The sequence below is a fragment of the Rhinopithecus bieti genome, unplaced genomic scaffold (genome assembly GCF_001698545.2).
Source record: "Rhinopithecus bieti isolate Rb0 unplaced genomic scaffold, ASM169854v2 scaffold_4553, whole genome shotgun sequence".
NCBI classification, from domain to species: domain Eukaryota; kingdom Metazoa; phylum Chordata; class Mammalia; order Primates; family Cercopithecidae; genus Rhinopithecus; species Rhinopithecus bieti.
Window position 1 is genome coordinate 3,162,175 of NW_016804694.1, and position 12,819 is coordinate 3,174,993.

Sequence of the window (12,819 nt, forward strand, 5' to 3'; positions counted from 1 at the left end):
TAAATATATTTTCCCACTTTTAAATGGAAGGATAATAACAACAAACTAAAGAAGAAAAAAAAAAGAGATTATTTACACAGGTAGAGAGGGCAGGAATAGAAGCTTCATTTATCTGAATAGAGCTCTTTTGTAGATTTGATTTTAGAATAATGTAAGTATTTCGCATAGTTAGGAAAACAAAAGTTTTTTAAAGGCAATCCCTAAATATTGAAAGCAAAATGAAACAGATGAACCTAATTGTATACTGAAATAGTGGCATAACTACACAGAGAATCATTGCAAGTGACTTTAAAACACTGTCATTTTACTGTATATTTCTAGAAATAGAAGGACCTGAAAATCAGTAACAAAAATCTTAAAGCTATTTTCAGTAATCATATGGTTCACAGCTATTCTGTATGTACTGGCGATAGAGTATAGTACATTGAATATAGAGTACAGTACAAATGAATATTGCACTGTATCACTGATAACCAAGATTTTACCTATGAAGAAAAAGAGATGAAAGATCAAAAGCTTAAACAAAAATCTTGTAGTACTGAATTTGAATTAGAAGTGTCAGTATATACTCATGATACATTTCATCTGCTAAATATATGTCATATAAATAATTAAGTGTATGTACATGTATTTCCGAGTTCTGTCTACTGAAGGGTCTAGAAATAGCAACAAACACAGTAGCAAAGATCATCTGCAGTATCTACACTGAGGTTTCCAAATGTAATTTTCCTCTATATAGTACCAAGCCTTCATGAAGAAATGGCTGATTCCAGATCAAGGGCAAGAAATGTACAAAATAAACCTAGTACATCTTGTTATGCCAGAAAGCACGGAGCTATCAAGGACTACTAAAGTCTTATCAAAAGACTCAAAAACCAATTTGAAGAGGCTAAAGATACAATGATTTGAATATTGTTACTAATAACCACAAGTGATTAAAAGATTTCAATCATGTTTATTCCCACAAATTCAAAATGATATGTACTTACCTCCCCTAACAAATCCAAAACAAACCTTTGTCACCCCTGAAGAATGCTAGGGAACCACCTCTTTATTTTGAAAACTGGTGAACAAAGGGAAAGAATGTAATATTTATCCTTCTTTTCCTGAGCGAATTGTATCTCAGGGTTACTAAATGAGTGTTGAAGAAAATTTTCTCTTTCTAGGGACTAAATTAAGAAGGAATGACACACTTGGAAAATAACCATTTGTAATCCAAAATTATGAAATAATGAATCCAGGAAATAATCATCAATGGATGTGAACATCCAAAAGAGAGAGACAACTAGAGGTTTTCTCTGCTTCTGGATAGATACACACAACCCTACCTATGGAACATTATTACCAAAAAATAATAGTTGAAACTGATTAAGGCTCTATCTAACTACCAAGTTACAAGAAATGCAAAAGATAAACATGCTAAATATTACCATGGAAATTCAATGACCAAAATCCAGACTGGTAGACAATCTATATGAGAAAAGCCTAGTTTCTTAACAAATAAATAGAGAAAAACAGACAAAGATAGACAGATAAATAGAAGAGAACCTACAGATTTAAAGAGATTTAAGAATCACAACAGTTATTTGCATAATATGGACCTTATCTGAATTCTGATTTACTCAACCTATAAAAACACATTCTGACTCCAGACTTTGAAACAATTAGGGAAATGGGAACTTTTTTTTTTTTTTTTTTTTGAGACGGAGTCTCGCTCTGTCACCCAGGCTGGAGTGCTGTGGCCGGATCTCAGCTCACTGCAAGCTCCGCCTCCCGGGTTCACGCCATTCTCCTGCCTCAGCCTCCGGAGTAGCTGGGACTACAGGCGCCGCCACGTTGCCCGGCTAGTTTTTTGTAGTTTTAGTAGAGACGGGGTTTCACCATGTTAGCCAGAATGGTCTCGATCTCCTGACCTCGTGATCCGCCCGTCTCAGCCTCCCAAAGTGCTGGGATTACAGGCTTGAGCCACCGTGCCCAGCCAGAAATTGGAACATTGACTGCATATTTAATGCTCTTAAGGAATTACTGTTCAATTTTAGGATAGTATGATGGCATTGTGCTTATGGCTACAATAAGGAGGCCTTACTTTTAGATTTGCATAATAAAGTATTTATAGATGACATGATAAAATGTCCAAGATTAATTTCAAAATAATCTGATAGGGACAAAGTAGATCACATACAGATAAAACTAGGTTAGCTGTGAATTGATAATTCTTTAAAGCTGGGTGATAGGTACTGCTCTCTCTACTTGGATAACTAGTAGGGCATTAAAAAGTGAATTTAAACACAAGATTAAATGAAAAGGCAGATTTGGAAATCATTACAAAAAATCAGCCGGGCGCAGTGGCTCAAGCCTGTAATCCCAGCACTTTGGGAGGCCGAGACGGGCGGATCACGAGGTCAGGAGATCAAGACCATCCTGGCTAACATGGTGAAACCACGTCTCTACTAAAAAATACAAAAGAAACTAGCCAGGCGACAAGGCGGGCGCCTATAGTCCCAGCTACTCAGGAGGCTGAGGCAGGAGAATGGCGTGAACCCGGGAGGCGGAGCTTGCAGTGAGCTGAGATCCGGCCACTGCACTCCAGCCTGGGCGACAGAGCGAGACTCCGTCTCAAAAAAAAAAAAAAAAAAAATCAGAAGGACTTGGCAAATGCTATGCAGGTATCACCAAACTGGAGTGCTAAGGCAAAGTAAATACATTCTTTGGGAGGTTGAACGTTTATGAAATAGCAGTCACATCTCTTCTAATTACTTCTTCCATGCCTCACTGGTAAGACAGGTTAGGGTTTCTTACAAATGCCTCCTAACACAGAGGAGACAGTCATCACAGGCTGACTCTCCCAGGAAAGAATACATTCCAACAAGATCCAGATGCAGCCACCAAATGAGAAGAGGTCATAGTGGCAACAGCAAAGGTGGGAGAAAGGCCCAGCTCCGGGCAACGTGGTTGAACTAGGGCCTCTTCTTGTGGCTATGTGAACCCAAGGACTTCAAAGCCTCCCATGAATCTGTGCCAGTGAAGCTGTATGAGGCATGACACAGTCATCAAAAATGGGAAAGAACCCCTTTGGTGGGAAAAGAAGACTAAAATCTCATATAGTGGGTGTGCTTACCTGTCATCATTACATATTTTAAATAATAACATTAGAATCTTTTTAAAAGTATAAATATTATAAAAGTGATTTTAAGGCCTACAGAAAATAATTATAGGAGCCTGCACTATGAAAAGAAGACCAGGAACTATGAAGGAAAAACATTCTGAATCTAGAAACATAAAGGCAGGATTTGAGGGCCAGGCATAGTGGCTCACACCTATAATCCCAGCAGTTTGGGAGGCCGAGGCAGGTGGATCACCTGAGGTCAGGAGTTTAAGACCAGCCTGACCAACATGGCAAAACCTTGTCTCAACTAAAAATACAAAAATTAGCCAGGCATAGTGGCACACACCTGTAGTCCCAGCTACTTGGGAGGCTGAGACAGGAAAATTGCTTGAACCCAGGAGGCGGAGGTTGCAGCGAGGCAAGACCGTGCCACTGCATTCCAGCCTGGGCAACAGTGTGAAACTCTGTCTCAAAAAAAAAAAAAGTAGGATTTGACACTCTAATTACTTACGATGACATTATCTTAGTTTTACTTTTTTTTCCCCAAGAAATCATGGAGTTCATATCAGTGATTCTCAGGAGCGGACTGTATATTTCACAGATTACAAGAAAGTGTAAGAAGTAAGCATCTGCAATTTAAAAATAACTCGAGGTGATTTTGACATACCTGTACCCCCGTAGAGGACCTGTCAAGGACCAGTAGGGTGACTGGCCAAGGCCTATGTGCTGCTAAAATGCACCTCAGATAATCAACATGGAAAGCTGGAGATTACTGTTTTAAACACCTGTGTAAGGTAAGCAGAGCTGCAATGTCAGAGGATAATGAAATCCCCCCGAACTTCCTTACCACTCACACCACTGCCAAGGATGAGCAACTCTGAGCTGTGAGGATGGTTCAAGGAGGGTCAGAGGGGGTTCCACCGCAGACCATCTTCCGGCAAGCACATGTACATATCTGCCTACCTGCACCACTGCTCCCATTTGGCTGAGGGACAATAACAGGCAGATGACTACAGTGCTCTTTGCAGTCAAACTTGTGAGCATCATGGAAGACTGCTTGAAGAGGAGTGTCTAACCAGACACCAAAAACACTTTTTGTATCTCTGTAATTTTCTTTCATCACCAACATATCTGAGACTGTTACGGCTTCTGATGATGCTGACTAGTTCAATTTGGACAAAACATGCATACCAACAGCAGCACCCCTCATGACAACCAATCCTGAGTTTCATGCCAGACAGGTTTGTTTCTTTCATAATTACAGTATCCACAAAACTGTTCTTCCTCCAGTAAGAAGAGGGGGCTGACTGATGTAGATGGTGCCTTCTCTGCAGCATGTTCAAAAATGCAGTGCACTGAACTGAAATGAGTAGCCAAATGCTACACATCTTGTAAATAAGAAGGGTCTTGATTTCTAAGATCCTTCTCACTGAGGGCTCTCCTAACTACACAGATATACAGTGAGGCCTACAGTCTATGGAAGAGCCTGAACAACAGGTGAAAAAGAATGCCCTCCCAACAACCCTCCATCACCACAATTCTGTACAGCCTACAGAATTAAAATACAACAATATCAGGTAATGCTTCAAACTTGCTAACTTTCAAATTACTTAAAAGTCACACAAATTGTTAATATTTATATTTAATGTTAAAAGTATATTCATAACAAAATTAAAACCAAGGCAGCTATTTCAGTTGAGCTCCAAATACTCTCTATATTGGAAAATTTTCCACTCCTGCTACTTTATTAATATTATTCTCCCAAATTTCCGTAAGTAAAGGATTAGGTTTTAGACTCAGCAGATGTTAGGAAAATTTAGGTTATGACCATTTAAAGAGTTAATAAACATTTGCAAGTTACACTCATCTTTCCCATTATAGTTATTCCCATGCTTTTAGGTCAATATGGACATGTGTGCCAACATGAACAAAACTTGGGAAGGAGAGGTGACATGAGTCCCTTTGTAAAGGTACAGAATTCTATTTTAGACCACAAGGCAAGGTCATCTTATCCCCACACCGGAACATACGAAGTCTCTTCTCAAAGGAAACTGCAATAAAGGGACAGAATCAAGGAGCTAATTGATCTAAGCATGATCTTTGCAGCAGGTGAGTGAAAAGCTATGGGCATGGGGTAAAAAAAAAAAAAGCAGAATAAGCAGTCTGGATGGGCAAAGCTACTCATGAATGTTAAGACCTGGGATGGACTGTGCACAATGCCCAGACTACCCATTACTGAAAATAAAAACAAGACAAGACAGAAAACAACCAAGCAAACAATTACACCAAAATTTAAAATCCTCTTTCCAAATATCAGTCAGGCAGTATTTCCCACCCAATCACTTGACTTTTGCAATGACAATTCAAAAGTGACAATTCAGTCACTTTGGTCTTATTTAAATTATACGGAGGCACTTTCATGAGTTGAACTTTCTTGAGGCTACATCGGGCAAATATGAATTTATATATCCATGAAAAGAAGATACCTCCACAGCTAACCATACCACTCCTATCAAATCAAAGGCCAAAATACCTGCACAGCCATGGGAAGTCTGAACATCCAACCAATATCATACAGACTTCTCTTCAAACTCACCTATCATTAAATCCCTTAGTGTGAGGGGCTTCACCTGAGCATCACAAACATTCGCTACATAGCAAATCTGAATGAATTACCAAAATATTTTCAACTCTTAAGCACTAGTACAATATTTACATTCATTCTTTTAAGTTCATTGAAATTGCTATTTTGAATACTTCTAAAAAATGTAAGCCATTCCCTATGTCACCCAGTAATAAGGCATTTAAATCAACCAGAGTTCTTAGAACTGATAAAGATAACTTAACAGAGTAACGAAGTATTTGAAGATAAAATACCTAAATATATATATAAAAATGTAACTGTGATACTTACCTATCAGCCCCTTCTCAAGAGTGAAGGTTTTGTTTGTAAACATACATTCAAAAGCCACAATGTGAAAAATCTTGTTCACTGTGTTGTGAGTCCCAACAATTCGAATATACCTATGGTAAAAAGAAAAGAAAATCTGTTGAAAATGAGCTCCCACCACAACCAATCCAAGGATACCAGAATAAGACAAGTCACTTAAACATATAGTGCACCAGGATATAGACCAAAGAAAGGACACTCTGAGCTTGACTTCAGACCCTGTGTCTGCTCCTTATGGGTAGCTCCAATTGGACCTAGAAGAATTATAGCAAAATAAGGGAGATGTCATTTTGCAGAAAATTAAGTAGAACTTAGATTGGATTTACCCAAAAAAACCAAACCAGGTGCTGTTCAGTTCAACCCCTGAATGTCAGTCAGGTACATGACCTGAAGACATTTTTACCAGATAATATGAAGTAGCTTCTGCTCTTGCCTTGTGGTTAGGAATGTGCGGGAGCACATGTGCACAATCAGATGCTTTCCAGCTCAGTGGAAGATTTCATCCATTGGAGATGAATGCATGAAATCAATATTGCTTTCTTCTTTAAAAGGAAAAATCCAGAAACTACTGAAAACTCCTCACAGTTTCTTTTATTTTAATAATGCTCCTAAATCTTTGTTAGGAAGTTAACCTTATACACTGACACCAGCCCCCCACTTGACTGCTGGGAAGTCTCCTGACCAGAGGAAGTGATCTGCAGAGATGGCCCAGCCTGCTCTGCAGCCTCCATCCTGGCCACATCAATCTGGCACCTGCACACAGTGCAGAGTTTCACTGGGCAGCCCTTGAGCATCTTGGCCTGTTCATCCTCTTTAATTCCCTGGAGACTTCATCTCCGACAAACAAGCATTAACCTTGGAGTAACTTGCTCTCTTCACTCTCCAAAGGGACCTGACCGTTCACAGGTTAATGAACAGATAAACTCACTCTTCTGAGTGTCACATGATTCCACAAGGGATGTGCCACACACCGTCTTACTGGAACTCAAAGGAAGAACCAGGAAAAATAACTAGATTAACTGATAACGCCTCCCAAATTATGAACTATGCACTCTGAAGGATGGGGTATATTAAATGAACAGATTTCAATTAGGATATGACAGACTGGACAAGGTTTTAGTAATCTCCTCCCCTCTGCTGTGTAAAACAACCTTCAATTTAGACGATATAATTTTACTTCTGAGTTAATCGCTATTCACTAATTCAGTAATTTCCTTACATTTCTCATCAGTCCAGGTTAACTGTATAATGTAAATGCTGATTTAGAAAATTCACATTAAGGAGACTGTATTTGGGGTTTTTATATCATGGGCTATTTTCCCTCCTGATTCTTCAAGCCTGACTCTCACGGCATTCCCTGTGCACCTCATTTAGCCATCTGCTCCTTGACATGAGCTGATCACTCATCTTTACAACCAATATTAATGCTATCTCCTAAACTGACTGTCCAGTGTGCTCACACCTACTGCAGGGAGGCACCACTCTCCCTGTGTTGAGAATCAAGGCAACTGCTATATGTACCAGAGCCTACTGGTTAAGCAGGAATTTGGCCCTAATCTGTTCCTTCAAACCCTCAAGGCAGACAGAAAGTACTGCTTTTACTGGGTTTGGGTGGGTGGGTAGGTTCATTCAACATAAGTTCTTACTGGTCTGAGTAGTAAAGACTATATTGTCCTTCACTTTGGCAGTGACAATCTCCCTGATGCTTTCTGGAAGGGAAGGAGTGTATTAATTCTGGCACCTTGGCCTGAATCTAATTTTGTCCATTTTCTTAAACCCACAGGAACTCAACCAGCATAGCATTTTCAACTGCATATGGCTGTGACAGCCTGAGTGCTGCTGCCTGCAACCTTGGAGGGAATAGAGGGAATGTGGTTTAGTGGAATTTGATCAGATCATTTTGCTATTCTCTAGCTCAAATCTCTACCAAAGGAGAGACAGCTCTCCTACTGTGCACAGAAGAGCCAGGAAGTGACTAACAGGGTCTTTTCCCAATGGCGGTTCTTAAGGTTAATATATTCCAGGCTAACCTAAGGGGATTCAATAACCTTCCTTCCCTCTTGTTCTTTCTTTTTAAAACAATATATGGAATCAGGTTTTCCAAGTTTAGATAACTTATTTCCCAAATTTTACCCAGTGCAAACATTAGGAATGCAAGAAAATATGCAACCCTCCCCTCCCTCGCCCCGCAGTTATAAGCAACTGAGAACAAAAAGTTATACTGGAATACATTTTATACCCTTATGATAGTATTTGTGATAACAAACAAAATAATATATATGGTGGGAAAAGCATTGAGAGATGCCTCCAGATAAAAAGTTCTGTGTAAATGAAGATAATGTTATCTCTGCTGCATAATCCTGAAGTCAAATTAGCAATTCACCATTATATATCACACCTTTTGATCAGCCTGTTATACGCAATGCTCATAACAAGTTTAATTATTCTAGTTCTACAATGCTTTCTAAGTCTCTAGAAAAAAAAAATTATAGCATAATTTGCAAAAATGGCGTAAAGTCCCTACTCAAATACATATTTTAAAAAATGTGACATCAAAAGAAAGAAGCCAAGCTCCTTTTTCTCAAGCAAAAAGTTGCAAACATCCTGGACTTTCCCCATACTAAAGATCTAGCCTAGAAATGGCAAAAGGCTTCAACTAATGGCCCAACATCAATGACTGGAGGAGCAGCCTGAAACTCTACATTAAGAATTCAGGGCCAGGCGTGGTGACCCTGTAATCCCAACACATTGGGAGGCCTGGGTGGGTGGATCACTTGAGGTCAGGAGTTCAAGACCAGTCTGGCCACCATGGCAAAACCCCATTTCTACTAAAAATACAAAAATTAGCCAGGCATGGTGGCATGCGCCTGTAATCCCAGCTACTTGGGTGGCTGAGGCAGGAGAATCGCTTGAAACCAGGAGGCGGAGGTTGCAGTGAGCTGAGATCGCACCACTGTCCTCCAGCCTGGGTGACAGAGTAGTGCCTTGATCCATGAGCAATGACTGAAAGGGGGAGGAGGCAGCACAGGTACCATCCTTGATCATGAGCATATTTCCTTAACGGTGCTCACAGTGGAGCACCCCAAGGTAAAAGAAGTTATTACTACCCAAGTTATTGAAAAATCCAAGGGATAGGAATGGGAGAGTCCTCTCTCTTTTTGCTTTTTTTGAAAAACAAAACAAAACTTGGTTCTGGGTCATAACACCAAAACTGGAGAAGTAGGTATCACATTTTCTCTGTCACAAGAAATCCTGAATATAGGTGAAGTTTAAGATTTATTTCTTTGCCTTTTCAGCGCAAGTCAGACTCTGATTTAAGCAGATAATAAGGGCAGTGGCAGCCAGTGACTTCATCAGTGTGCAGAGAGGAGAACTGCTGAAAAATAGAACAAATATCCTTTGTTCTTGCTGAGGTCCTCAATAGCAGTTCAGACAGTTGGAAGATAATTAAAACTTAAACAGTGCAGAGGAAGGCAGATATGCAACAGATTGGCCATTTCTGATGAGGGTGAATGCTGTCCACGTGAACCAGAGTGTAACAGTCTGTTTCCAATATTCTCCTCCCTTCCCTATGTTAGCTGTCTTCAAGTAGCTGACAAAGACTGGATACTGAACATAGTTCAGAACAGAATGTTTCAATACAGAAATTTCTAGGAGCTATAAGATTGTGGGTGAACGAGATTCTGTCTTCTTTAACAAAATAAAACTGAAACCTCCAAGGACAGCACTCTAAAACTGAAAGGCACTAGAGTTTTGACACAATGTGGCTTTTAGCGTCCAACAGAATCAGGTTTGTAGCCCAGTTCCATCACTTAATTAAATGTGTCACTTAAGGGGAAAAAAAAAAGAAAAAAATATATATATACACACATACATACATACACACACACACACACATACATACATACATACATACATACATTTTTGAGACAGGGTCTCATTCTGTTGCCCAGACTGAAGTGCAGTGGCATGATCATGCCTCACTGCAGCCTTGACTTCTGGGCTTAAGCGATTCTCCCACCTCGGCCTCCCAAATAGCTGGGACTACAGGCATGCACCACTACATGTAGCTAATTTTTTGTAGAGATGTTGCCCACACTGGTCTCAAACTTCTGGGCTGAAACAATCCAACTGCCTCAGCCTTCTAAAGTGTTGTGATTATAGGTGTGAGCCACTGCACCTGACCCCCCAATTTTTTTTTAAAACTTAATTTCCTCCTCTATAAAATGAGGTCAATAACACGAACTTTACAGGGTATTTAAATGAGACAAGTATTTAAAATATCAAATGCAGTGTTTGGCAGAGTAGGATACCATTAAACAGAAATTCAAAGAGTAGATTATAGGATGCAGAATTTCTTGGTTAGGACGTTGAGAACGCTGGTTGTCTTGGAGGGTATAGTAGTTAGCCCCCCTTACCTGTGGTTTTGCTTTCTATAGTTTCAGTTACCTGCAGGCCAATATCATATTTGGAGACAGCAAGAGGGAGAGAGACTGCATTCCCTTAACTTTTCACAGTATATTGTTATAATTGTTCTAATTTATTATTAGTTATNACAGAGTAGTGCCTTGATCCATGAGCAATGACTGAAAGGGGAGGAGGCAGCACAGGTACCATCCTTGATCATGAGCATATTTCCTTAACGGTGCTCACAGTGGAGCACCCCAAGGTAAAAGAAGTTATTACTACCCAAGTTATTGAAAATCCAAGGGATAGGAATGGGAGAGTCCTCTCTCTTTTGCTTTTTTTGAAAACAAAACAAAACTTGGTTCTGGGTCATAACACCAAAACTGGAGAAGTAGGTATCACATTTTCTCTGTCACAAGAAATCCTGAATATAGGTGAAGTTTAAGATTTATTTCTTTGCCTTTTCAGCGCAAGTCAGACTCTGATTTAAGCAGATAATAAGGGCAGTGGCAGCCAGTGACTTCATCAGTGTGCAGAGAGGAGAACTGCTGAAAATAGAACAAATATCCTTTGTTCTTGCTGAGGTCCTCAATAGCAGTTCAGACAGTTGGAAGATAATTAAAACTTAAACAGTGCAGAGGAAGGCAGATATGCAACAGATTGGCCATTTCTGATGAGGGTGAATGCTGTCCACGTGAACCAGAGTGTAACAGTCTGTTTCCAATATTCTCCTCCCTTCCCTATGTTAGCTGTCTTCAAGTAGCTGACAAAGACTGGATACTGAACATAGTTCAGAACAGAATGTTTCAATACAGAAATTTCTAGGAGCTATAAGATTGTGGGTGAACGAGATTCTGTCTTCTTTAACAAAATAAAACTGAAACCTCCAAGGACAGCACTCTAAAACTGAAAGGCACTAGAGTTTTGACACAATGTGGCTTTTAGCGTCCAACAGAATCAGGTTTGTAGCCCAGTTCCATCACTTAATTAAATGTGTCACTTAAGGGGAAAAAAAAAAGAAAAAAATATATATATACACACATACATACATACACACACACACACACATACATACATACATACATACATACATTTTGAGACAGGGTCTCATTCTGTTGCCCAGACTGAAGTGCAGTGGCATGATCATGCCTCACTGCAGCCTTGACTTCTGGGCTTAAGCGATTCTCCCACCTCGGCCTCCCAAATAGCTGGGACTACAGGCATGCACCACTACATGTAGCTAATTTTTTGTAGAGATGTTGCCCACACTGGTCTCAAACTTCTGGGCTGAAACAATCCAACTGCCTCAGCCTTCTAAAGTGTTGTGATTATAGGTGTGAGCCACTGCACCTGACCCCCCAATTTTTTTTTAAAACTTAATTTCCTCCTCTATAAAATGAGGTCAATAACACGAACTTTACAGGGTATTTAAATGAGACAAGTATTTAAAATATCAAATGCAGTGTTTGGCAGAGTAGGATACCATTAAACAGAAATTCAAAGAGTAGATTATAGGATGCAGAATTTCTTGGTTAGGACGTTGAGAACGCTGGTTGTCTTGGAGGGTATAGTAGTTAGCCCCCCTTACCTGTGGTTTTGCTTTCTATAGTTTCAGTTACCTGCAGGCCAATATCATATTTGGAGACAGCAAGAGGGAGAGAGACTGCATTCCCTTAACTTTTCACAGTATATTGTTATAATTGTTCTAATTTATTATTAGTTATTGCTGTTAAACTCTCACTGTGCTTAATTTATAAACTAAACTTTACCATAGGTATGTATGCATAGGAAAACATACAGTATATATAGGGTTCAGTACCATGCATAGTTTCAGGCATCCACTGAAGGTCTTAAAATTTATCCCCGGAGGATAAAGAGGGGATTACTGTGTTACTGACTTTAGATGTTAAAATGGTGCATCTATGAGAGGCAGGCCAAGGTGAAGACTTCAGGAACACAGGAAGGGGCTTGTCCTTCCTCTTAGGGCACCACAGCATGGGGACTATGGGCCATAGAAACCAAGCAACATTCAGAATGTAGATTTCCTGGCTCTGCGGCGCTTCTCGCTTTAATCCTCTAGCCTTTAAAAAAATGTTCTTGACCTGTCTTAACTAAGCATGAGGAAGCAAGGGAACAATCTTTTGCCCATATTTGGGTTTAAAGTTTAAAGTATCTTCTCCCTTCCTCCAACCCAGGATCCCTTCTTGGCAGAGAATGTGAAATCCAGGGAGACTGCTCAGGGCCATGTGGTCCAGCTAAGTATACCTAGTGACATGGTTCTTTTTTGTAAGCCCTGGAAGTTAGGAATTTGAATTTGTTAAGAAAAAAAATGCATTTCTTTTTTTTTTTTTTTTTT

At 39.8% G+C, this 12,819-nt stretch overlaps 1 protein-coding gene across 1 annotated transcript in view; it reads right to left on the reverse strand.

The window, feature by feature from the left end:
• The window catches only part of BTBD9 (BTB domain containing 9), a 492,311-nt gene that overhangs the window by 172,409 nt on the left and 307,083 nt on the right, over positions 1 to 12,819 (reverse strand). Inside the window, 1 exon segment of the mRNA XM_017870154.1 lies at positions 6,021 to 6,130. Coding sequence (XP_017725643.1) covers positions 6,021 to 6,130 — 110 coding nt within the window.